The sequence below is a fragment of the Hyaena hyaena genome, unplaced genomic scaffold (assembly GCF_003009895.1).
Source record: "Hyaena hyaena isolate Hyena2069 unplaced genomic scaffold, ASM300989v1 scaffold_392, whole genome shotgun sequence".
NCBI lineage: Eukaryota > Metazoa > Chordata > Mammalia > Carnivora > Hyaenidae > Hyaena > Hyaena hyaena.
Window position 1 is genome coordinate 780,253 of NW_024081017.1, and position 11,161 is coordinate 791,413.

An 11,161-nucleotide genomic window follows, 5' to 3' on the forward strand; every position below is an offset into this window, starting at 1 on the left:
AACAGCCCCAAACCATCCCTGAACCCTTTGTGTCTCTGTAGCTTCCATCCAGTCTTTTTCTGCCTCTTCTCACCCCCATGGCTCAGAAGAGACGTTCTTTTCCTCAGCTGCCTTCACCAGTTCAGGGCTGTCTTCTCGGCATCCAAGGAGCCGCTCCATAAACATGGATTGAAGGAATCCATTGCTTTACCCTCACAAGTCTACTAACATGGCTCCCAGCGAGATTACTTTCCAGCCCCAAACCCAGTGGGCATTTGAAGGGTTTTATCTTTATGAACTTCTTTGCATTTCTTCCTTCCTTCCTTTCTCTTTTCTCTTTCTTTCCTTTCTCATTCCTCTTCTTTTCTTTTAATTTTCTGCTTTCTTTCTTCCTTCCTTCTTCCCTCCCTCCCTTCCTAACTTTTTCTTTCTTTCTTCCTTCCTTTCTCTTTCTCCCTTCCTCCCTTCCTCCCTCCCTTCCTTCCTTCCTTTGCACAAGAGCAGGGGAGGGACAGAGAGGAGAGAGAATCTTAAGCAGGCTCCATGCTGGGATATGGGGCTCGATCCAATGACCCTGGGATCATGACCCAAGCCGAAATCAAGAGTTGGACGCTCTGAGCCACCCAGGTGCCCCCTCTTTGCATTTCACAGCGTTGTTCCATAAAACTTTTTGTGCTCGATTTTTTTCTCCACTTAGCTTATGTGACACTGTACTTTTCTCAGTTTTCATCATGATTTCCTGCTGCGGTTATGTTTCCTGGGGCTTCTCTTGTATTCCCTCTTAAATGTTTCTTGGAATGTGCCTTTAACCTGTTGTTCTTGTTCTACTGTTTACTTTTTGAGAGACAGAGACAGAGCATGAGTGGGGGAGGGGCAGAGAGAGAGAGGGAAACGCAGAATCCGAAGCAGGATCCAGGCTCTGAGCTGTCAGCACAGAGCTCAACACAGGGCTCGAACTCACAAATCATGAGATCGTGACCTGAGCCAAAGTCGGCCGTTTAACCGACTGAGCCCCCGCAGGCGCCCCTGTATGTCCGGCAGTGTGGTCCCTGGACAGACAGAATCGGCATCAACTGGGATTTTGGCAGACATGCAATTTCTTGGGATGCAACTGAATGAGAGACTTCCAGAAAATTCAACACCCACTTACGATTTAAAACAACAGCAATGTAGCAAACGGGATATGGAAGGGAGCTGAACTTGACGAAAGTTCCAGCAGAAGTGAAGGTTTAAATTACAGAAAGTCACTTGGCAAACATCAGATTTTACAGTTGCTCATTAGAAGCAGTCACCTCATTATTAGGATCAGACAGGGTGCCTGGCTGGTTCAGACACTGGAGCGTGTGACTCTTGATCTGGGTCGTGAGTTTGAGCCCCACATTGGGTATAGAGATTACTTAATAAGTATAACTTTCTTTTCTTTTTTTTTTTAAATTTTTTTAATGTTTTATTTATTTCTGAGAGAGAGAGAGAGAGAGCGTGAGCAGGGGAGGGTCAGAGACAGAGGGAAGACACAGAATCTGAAACAGGTTCCAGTCTCTGAACTGGTTGTCAGCACAGAGCCCGACATGGGGCTTGAACCCACGAACCGTGAGATCATGACCTGAGCCAAAGTCAGACGCTTAACCGACTGAGCCACCCAGGCGCCCCAGTATAACTTTCTTTTATTATTTTTTTTAAATTTTTTCTAACGTTTTTTAAATTTATTTCTAGGAGAGAGAGAGAGACAGCGTGAGCAGGGGAGGGTCAGAGAGAGAGGGAGTCACAGACTCTGAAACAGGCTCCAGGCTCTGGGCTGGCAGTCAGCACAGAGCCTGATGCGGGGCTCGAACCCACGAACCGCGAGATCATGACCTAAGCGAAAGTCGGACGCTTAACCAACTAAGCCACCCAGGCACCCCAACTTTCTTTTAAAAAAGGAATAAGACAATTATCTCCTCCATTACCACCACTATCCAACATTTCACAGAAGGTCTTAGCTAATACTATAAGACAAGAAGAAGACATGAGTGGTATAACTATTGCACAAGGTGACATGACACTACTATTATCTGCAGGTGACTTAGTTATCTGCTAAGAAAACAAACTAGAAAGAGGGAGGTAGAAGATCAGTATCAACAACTTTCCCATATACCAGAAATACCAATTTTAAAGGATCATAGAGTAAAGATCTCACTGACAACAGCAACCAGACTTATAAAATTCCCATGAATAAACCCTTCATGGAGGGAAGTATAAAGCTTTCCTGTGGACAGGACAGAAGACTTCCCTAAAGAGATATGTCAAGTTCATGAACTGAGAGACCTAATATTGTAAAAATGTTATTTCTCCCCAACTCAATAATTTTAATGGAACCCAGTTAAAATGTTGATTTTTCATGGAATTACATTCATCACAGGAATAAATCATGCAATAACAGAATAGCTCAGGTTTTTCTTTAATAGAAAAAGGGAGAAGGGATTTATTCTCTATATTAAGACATGTTATAAACCTGCAGTAATCAAAATGATGAAATTGATGCAAAAATGGATATTTAGGTAAAACTAGAGAGTCCATAAAACAAGAGAGGTCCCATGCATATATGAGAATTTTTTATATGATTGGGATAGCATTTCAAAACATGTATAATAGTTAAGAAATGGTTTGAAAAATAAAAGGTTGAGCAGCAATAGCTATCCATACCAAAAAAAAAAAAACAAAAAACCCAAAAACCTAAACTAAATTCCTCCATGATATCATACATACCAACAAATTCCTGTTGGATTTAAAAATAGCACAAAAACAAAACTTAATAATATCGGAGGGAAAATATTACAAAAATTTCTTGATTTCTCTATTATCCAGAAATCTTGATTTTCACAGAACCAACAAAGTCGGTTAACTAAAGCAGAAACGATTTGTGGGCAGGAAGCAACAACTTAACAAATAGGTAGGAAGCTGCAGAAAAAGGCAAGAACCCAAAGTCCTTCTTAAATATGACACAAAAGGGGAGAAATATGACACCAAGAAAGAGTGATAAATTTGATTGTGTGAAATTTATAAAGAACTTGTAGAAACAGTAAGGATAGGATTTGCTACACCCATTTTGGAGGACCATCTGGCAGCATCTAAGGAAAGCCGTGCTCAGCCAACGATATCTAGTAAGTTCCACCTCTGGAGAAATAGACACATTTGTGCCCAAGGAGACATGGCTGAGAGTGGGCAGTGTGGCCTTATCTGTACTTCCGAGAAACAAAAAGGCCTAAACGTCTGTCAGTAGTGGAAGAGATAAAACAGAACATGAGTGGCTCATAAAAGGAATGTGACATCACAGATAGAAAGATCTAGAAGACTGGGGGGAGGGAAGCAAATTTAGAATAATACAGGCAACATTATGCCATTTTTGTTTTTGTTTTTGTTTTTAAAAGGAAATTTTTTTAATGTTTTATTTATTTCTAGGAGAGAGAGAGAGAGACAGCGTGAACAGGGGAGGGTCAGAGAGAGAGGGAGTCACAGACAGAAACAGGCTCCAGGCTCTGAGCTGGCAGTCAGCACAGAGCCCGACGCGGGGCTCGAACCCACGAACTGCGAGATCATGACCTAAGCGAAAGTCGGACACTTAACCGACTAAGCCACCCAGGTGCCCCAACATTATGCCATTTTTGTAAGAAAATACAGAACGTCACTGCATTTTGTGTTTTGTTTCTTTTTCTTTTAGAGGGGGCTGGAATGGAGAGATAGTAATATTTCAGCTTTATAATGCTCTACTTTTTTTTTTTAAGGTAATGCTTAAGTATTTAACAAAGAGAAATGAGCATGGCCCACGAGGTCCCATCTGACACCATGTTCCTACTTCCTCTCAGAGCTTCGTCCAGAGTTGCTTCCCAGTGCCTCAGGACCTTTGCATGTGATGTTTCCTTTGTCCAGAATCTTGCCCCTCCTTTCCTCACCTATTTACACTGTCAGTTCCTTTGGATTTCTCTGAGAAAGCCACTTCCTCAGCAGTGCTTTCTCAGGGCCTCGACCTAGGTCGAGCTCCTGGCCTTCGGAGAGCTAACCTTTGAGCTTAATTACAAATGCATTTTGTGATTATGAACTCTAGCTGTATGAGAAAGAGGCAGTGTCACGCTTGTTCCTGACTGTGCCTGAACACCTCACTTCAGGTCTGGTAGAGCAGCCATTCGAGAACTACTGTTCAGAAGCATTAAAGCCCACAGCCTAGAAGAATAGGACTGTGTACTTACCGAAAACAGTTGCATCCCGAGGCCTCTAACCTGACACAGCCCAAAACACTGCCGCTTCCCTTCTGCAACTGCAGCCCCCTCGGAGGTTCTCTGCGCCTGGCTGCTGAAGGCTGAGGCCACCCAGGAACGTTCCTAATTCTCTGCCCTTCGTATCTAATCAGCCTCCCCACCTGTAGATCCGACTTCTCTCCACTCCCACAACCTGACCCCAACCGCCAGGCTAATGCCACGGCCGCACTCCAGGCCCCAGCCGAGCCGCGTCCCCATGGCTTCCCGAGCCAACCTAACCACGGCCCTCAGCTGCCCGTCACCTAGCACCGGGCTCACCTGTAGAGCTGACCCGGTTTGCGAGGGGCTCAGGGGTTCTGGGACACACCAGGCTAGTCGGTCCCCCCGCTCCTCTGCTAGGTAGTAACCCCCGTGAGGGCAGGAGTCATGTGGGGCCTGTACCGTCGCCCGTGCCTGGCCCAGTAAGGTCCTTTGTAACTGGTGGTTTGGGCGGAGTTTGAAAGGGAATGTAAACACTTGGCTGGCAGCTCACACGGCCTGGTGCCCCGGGCATGTCCCAAGCACCATTTCTGCGGATAAGAAATGTCACCTGATTGCTGATTCCCACGTTGCTTTACTGAATCAGCTAAGCCTGACCTCCGGACCAGGCTGGTAACCCCTCCGGAAGGAAACGCCACTCGGGGATAGGCCACGTGGCTTCCGGTACCTGAGTTACACGCCAGTTCTTGACTCTAGATTCGATCACAGTTTCCAGAACTCTCACTGATCTACACACTGACCCCATGGGGCCTCCTTCTATCCCTTCTCGCAAACGCAGTGGCAGAGTCTGGTGTGGTTGCTTTGGTGGGCTCTGCGGTCCAGTCTGGCCTCGACCACTTAGTGGCCACGTGGCCTCGGGCAAGTCACTTCTCTGGACCTCGGTCTGTCAAGAATTCAGGCCTGCCCTTCCCAGCTGCCAGCACTCTTGAGGATCAGATACTGCGGAGAAACCCTCCGCCAATGCCAGAGGTGCTCTCGGTAGAATGCCTACTCCTCCCCCATCCGCTCAGTGCAGGTGACATAGATTTATTTTCTGGTTCCGTAAAAACCCTAGGAATTAGACCCAGGAAGCGGGACGGCCTTCAGGTGAACTGAGTGAAGCTGCAGAGATGAGGGCTTAGGGTCTCCCTAGGAGGGAAGGAACCAAACATTTCCTCTCTCGGCTACCTGGGAGCGCCTGTGCAAGTCCTGACAGTTGAGATCAGACTTCATTCCTCTTTGCTCCACTCCCCTCAGCACAAAGAGAGTTAATCGGCTTCAGAAGAGTTCCAGGCCAGGGTGCCTGGGGGGCTCAGTGGGTTGAATGTCCAACTCTTGATTTCGGCTCAGGTCACGATCCCAGGGTCGTGGGATCAAGCCCCTCGTTGGGCTCCGCACCAAGCGTGGAGCCTGCTTAAGATTGTCTCGCTTCGTCTCCCCTGCGTGCATGCTCACTCTAAAATAAATTAAAAAATGGGGCGCCTGGGTGGCTTAGTCGGTGAAGCGTCCGACTTTCGCTTAGGTCATGATCTCACGGTTCGTGGGTTCGAGCCCCGCGTCGGGCTCTGTGCTGACTGCCAGCTCAGAGCCTGGAGCCTGTTTCCGTCTGTGACTCCCTCTCTCTCTGACCCTCCCCTGCTCATGCTGTCTCTCTCTCTCTCTCTCCTGGAAATAAATAAAACATTAAAAAAATAATAATAAAAAAAATAAAATAAAATAAAATAAATTAAAAAAGAGAGCGAGAGAGAGAGACCCAGGCCATATAATGCCTTCACAGGAACTGTTGAGAAGAGACCAGGCTATATTGAGCCCGTTGGCTAAGAACATTCCTAAGAACCCCTTTGTCTTTTGAATACCCAGGAGCCAAAATAAAAGGCTCAGTCTGCGTTACTGTAGACATAAGAGTGTGACTGGATGGATTTTCACCCACTTTGGACAGCATATTGGGGATGGTCTGCCTTAGAACAGCTCCAGGGAGCCCCATGAGAGGTGCCAAGGATTTGGGCCATTGTCTTCAAAGCAGCCAAAAGTGACAAAGTGAGCCCTGTGTGGCTCGCCTCTGGGGAGAAAGATGCCCTACATGTCAAGATTTGATGGGCAGAGACAACGGGTTGGTTTCAAATTCAAAGTCGAAATCAAAGACCTGAATACACTTCAGAAGCCGTCTTTCTGTCCCTGGGTTCGAGACGTCCAGCTGAGAGCCCGGGTGGAAGACACTAGTTAGTTTGTTCTTTATTTTCATTGGAAAGTTATATGGTTACTTATCAACAAAACGACTGTCCAGGGCAGAGATATCCAGTGGTTTCTATGTACAGGGCCACCCCTGGGGTCCATACCTCCACAGAGGCCTCGCCCCTCGAGGCCTCAGTCGGCTCCTTCCCAGGCCTCCAGGAACCAATCACAAAGACACAAGGAACAAAAACCGGCCTGACCTCGGCACCTGCTTTCATCCCAAAGGGAGGTGGTGGCGCTGGGACGGGCCCCGGGCCTGTGTGCAGGGAGTGGGTGCAGGGGCCTCTCTCCTGGGAGCCTGCCCTTCATGCACCCCCTTCCCAGAAAGGCTGTCTTGGCCATTCCTGGGACTATTCTGACAGGCTCGTGGGTTCCCACTCTGGCCTCCTTTTCTCTCTAGTTGTCATTTTAACACCGAGGCATCCCAGCCTCCCATCTGGGAGGACAAGCATTGGCTCTGTCGCCTTTTCCTTTTGTCCCCGTTTTTCGTACAAAAACAATACTCTCGACCGGACCATTTTTTTGCTCAAGAAACAAAAGTGGCTCAACAGGTACAGTTCTGCTGGTCGATCTGCTTTCGGCAGGGTTCCATGGTGACGGCGACACCCACCCCGCTCCGGCCGGATGTCATGCGGGTCACCTCGCTCCAGGTGTCGGTGTCTGGGTCGTAACACTCCACGCTGTCCAGGAACGTGTGGCCATCGTAGCCTCCTGCAGGGCGAGCAGAGGACGCGGTCACCCCCTCGGAGGGCAGGGGAAGGGAAGAGGGGAAGGAACGGGAAGCCTTCCCGCTGGGATCTGAGCGCACCCCCGAAAGACGGGGCTGAGCAGTCATCTCCACCCAGGCGTCCACCCCCGGGCCTCACCGAGAACGTAGATCCTCCCCTGGTGCACGGTAACCCCCAGGGCGCTTCGCCGGTGCTTCATGGGGGCCACGAAGGTCCATGCCTCCGTCTCCACATCATAGCGCTCCACGCTGTTCAGCTGGTCCTGACCATCGTAGCCCCCCGCGGCATAGATGCAGTTGTGCAGGACACAGACTCCTAAACCGTACCGTGCAGAGAGGGTGACTCCGGGGCCTGGCATCGGGGGCCCCAGCCACCACCTTCTTGGGGGCGCCCTCCCGCTCCCCTCTTCCGGGGAACTCTTGAGAAACAAAGCCGCGAGAGAAGAGCTTGGACTCCGTCAGAACCTAGCTCTCCCGTGGGTGCCACGGGGTTTAAGACCGAAACAGGAAGCCTCCCCGGGCCCTGGCGAGCCTCTCCCCAGGAGTGGGAGGGTGTCCCTCCGTGCGCCCGTCGCGGCAGCCCCCACCCACCTGCCCCACTCCGGATGCTGTTCATGGGGGTGATCATCCGCCACTCGTTCCTCTCTGGGTAGTAACACTCGGCTGAGTTGAGGCGGTTTGTCCCATCAAAGCCCCCGACGGCATAGAGCAAACGGTTGAGGACGGCCACTCCCACCCCAATCCTGCGCGTCAGCATGGGGGCCACCAGGTGCCACTCGTCCCGCTCTGGCTCATACCTGCAGGGAATAACGATGACAATGGCAGTCACAGCTGACCGTGGTGGAATGCTTACTATGACCCAGTATGTGGCCAGTTCTGTAGGCGCCCGAGCTCTTTCATGGAAACTCATAGCTGTTCTGAGGGAAACTGAGGTTCACAGCGGCATCTGCTCAAGGCTACGGGCAGGTCTGCTGGCCTCCGGTGGCTACACCACTGCCGGGTCCTGTGCTGGGTGCCGCTTGTGTCACCTCACCAAAACCCTGCCTGGCCAGTTGGGCAGGCGTCTTCATCACCCTCTCCCATCGTCTCCAGACGACCAGACGGAAGCACAGAGGGACGAAACGGCACATCCGGGGTTGCCAAGGACGTGGAGCTGGGGTTTGACCCAGCCTCCTCGGACACCGGAGAAGGACACCGAGCAACTAGGCTACCACGCAGGGTGGTTGTTGTCAAAGTGTGGGCTTTACTTAAAATTCCCATTGCCCGGCCTCACTCCACACCCACCGCCGATGCCGGGTCTCCAGCAGCGGGCCATGGGGTTTGTTTTGACAAGTTCTCCAGGTGAGAACTGTATCCTGGATCACACTTCTGGAAGAGGAGAAGGCAGAGGGCTGGCTGTGCAAAAGCAGAATGCCCAACATACTCAGCTTCTAAACGCAGGGTCACCATGCAGTTGTGCAGGCTGTGCACTGCACGAGGGTACCATATCCAAGGGGCACCTTCCACACTGAACACCTCATACATCTGTTTATTATGGCAGTTTTGAGGCAGATGGCAGTGAGGTGTCATGGTAATAAAATTAGCATCTTACAGTAACTTTAAAAGAACAGAACTGTCTCCAAATCTGCAGAAAAAGAGCTGTATGGGTTTGTGACAGCCCTGTAGGTAATTCCCAGGCCCAGACACATCACCCAAGGCCCCTGACCGTACGTCTCCCAGGAATTCAGCTTCACCTTGGGGCTTCCACGCCCTGAACGCGGGGCAGAGAGACAGGCACTCGACGGCAGCGGGAGTCTCCCAGTCCCACTGGGCCGGGACCTGTTAGCAAGGGGACCCTTGGAGCCCACCCCTCCGGGCCCTGCGACTCACCTCTCCACACTGTTGTGGTGGATGCAGCCATGGGAGCCACCAACGGCATAGATGTGCCCGTCGATGACCCCGACGCCAATCCGATTGCGGGGCACGCTCATGGGGGCACAGGGCGACCACTGGTTGGTCATGGGGTTGTAGCAGTCCAGGGCGCTGGAGTCGGTGTTGCCGTCGGGCGAGTTGTTGCGCCCGCCCACGGCGTACAGCAGCCCGCCCACGACGCAGCCTGCCAGGCCGCTGCGAGGCACCTGCAGGTCTGCCAGTCGGAGCCAAGTGCCGTCACTGGGGTTGTAGGCCTCCAAGTAGCTGAGGGACTGGCGGAAGTAGCCGCCGGCGGTGTAGATGAGCCGGCCCACTTTGGGCGCGCGGCACGGCATCACCTGTGTGGGCTTATGCAGGGTGAGCTCCTGGAAGATCTTGACCAGGTAGTCCTTGCAGCGGGAGTCCGACTGCAAGATCTCGCACTTCTGCAGCTGCATCTGCAGGAAGTGGGGGGTCAGCGAGTGGCATCGCACAGCCCTGAGCAGCGCCTGCACGTAGAACCGCCGCTGCTCACAGTCGTACTTGACCCAGTTGATGCAGGCGTGGAAGACCTCGGACTCGCAGCGCACGTTCAGATCGTCCCGGCTGATGAGAGTCACCAGCTGGCAGTGGGACAGGTTGAAGAACTCCTCCTGCTTGGCCACCTGCAGAGGGCGTGACTGTGCCAGGCTGACTCCTGTATGCCGCTCCCCTGACCCCGCGACACAGTATCCTCTTGGGACAAGTGGCTCAACCTGCCTCTGACAATGTCAGCTGCCTATTTTGTGAAACGGGGACTCGAATAGTATGAACGCCATAGGTTGCAAAGATTAAATGAGCTTTATTAAATTAAATGCCGGGCATATGATATGTAAGTAGGCAGGTAAATGGGCAAAGACACGATGCACCACATAGCTTTCTGTATCATTTTGTTCTTGACCTACAAGATTACTTTTTTTTTTTAAACCAACTTACTTTTTCTTTCTTTTTTTTAAAGTTAATTTTTTTATTTTAAGAGCAACAGACTGTACAAGTGGGAGAGGGGCAGAGAGCGAGAAGGAGACAGAGAGTCCAAGCATGCTCTGCACTATCAGCGCAGAGCCCGATGCGGGGCTCGAACTCATGAAGCCCTGAGATCACGCCCTGAGCTGAAACCAAGAGTTGGCTGCTTAACAGACTGAGCCATCCAGGTGCCCCTGACCTTACTTTTTCAAAAGGGTAGATCAACTAAAAAGGAAAAAGTAAGAGCACTAGAATATTCTAGAAAAGTGTAGGCTCTAAAGAAGCCTGAGCTACAGTTTCGCCCACTAGTTTCTAAGCAGGTGACCTTGCACAAAATACCCGAAATGTTCCACACCTTGGCTTTCTTCCTCGGTAAAAGGGGGTTTGTACTAGCAGCTACTTCACAGCTGGGCTAGGCAGCCAACTAGGGGAGCCAGGGCCCCGGGCAAGTGTTTCTTGTCAGGTACCAGTCTATAAAAATAATTTTAGTCACCCCACATCAGCAGCTCACCACTGCCCTGGCCCCCCAAGCCTGTACAACCCCTTTTAAGAAACATTATACAGGGGGCGCCTGGGTGGCTCAGTTGGTTGAGCATCCGACTTCGGCTCAGGTCACGATCTCACAGTCTGTGGGTTCAAGCTCCTCATCAGGCTCTGTGCTGACAGCTCAGAGCCTGGAGCCTGTTTCAGATTCTGTATGTCCCTCTCTCTCTGCCCCTCCCCAGCTCGTGCTCTGTCTCTCTCTGTCTCAAAAATAAATAAACGTTAAAAAAATTTAAAAAAAAAAAAGAAAGAAACATTATACAGGTCTGTGGGAAAGCCCTGCTCACAGACCACCTTCCTGGAAGCCATAGGCCTGGGGAACCAGTGCCAGAGGTCCTCAGGGCATCCAGTCAACCCCACATATGGGGCAGAAGGGAGGAGAACATCTGTCCCTTAAGGAAAGAAATGGAGGGGCGCCTGGGTGGCTTAGTTGGTTAAGCGGCCGACTTTCGCTTAGGTCATGATCTCGCGGTTCGTGGGTTCAAGCCCCGCATCGGGCTCTGTGCTGACTGCCAGCTCAGAGCCTGGAGCCTGTTTC

The 11,161-nt window shown here is 50.9% G+C and overlaps 1 protein-coding gene across 2 annotated transcripts in view; it reads right to left on the reverse strand.

Moving 5' to 3' along the window:
• Window positions 1-6,436: 6,436 nt before the first annotated feature.
• KEAP1 (kelch like ECH associated protein 1) overlaps window positions 6,437-11,161 on the reverse strand; it is an 8,958-nt gene continuing 4,233 nt past the window's right edge. For both annotated transcript variants that reach the window (XM_039251003.1, XM_039251002.1), the window contains exons 3-6: window positions 9,058-9,743; window positions 7,780-7,985; window positions 7,328-7,504; window positions 6,437-7,172 (exon numbers count right to left, since the gene is read on the reverse strand). In XM_039251003.1, coding sequence (XP_039106934.1) covers window positions 7,006-7,172; window positions 7,328-7,504; window positions 7,780-7,985; window positions 9,058-9,743 — 1,236 coding nt within the window. In that variant the 3' untranslated portion in view covers window positions 6,437-7,005. The remainder of the gene's footprint in view (window positions 7,173-7,327; window positions 7,505-7,779; window positions 7,986-9,057; window positions 9,744-11,161) is intronic.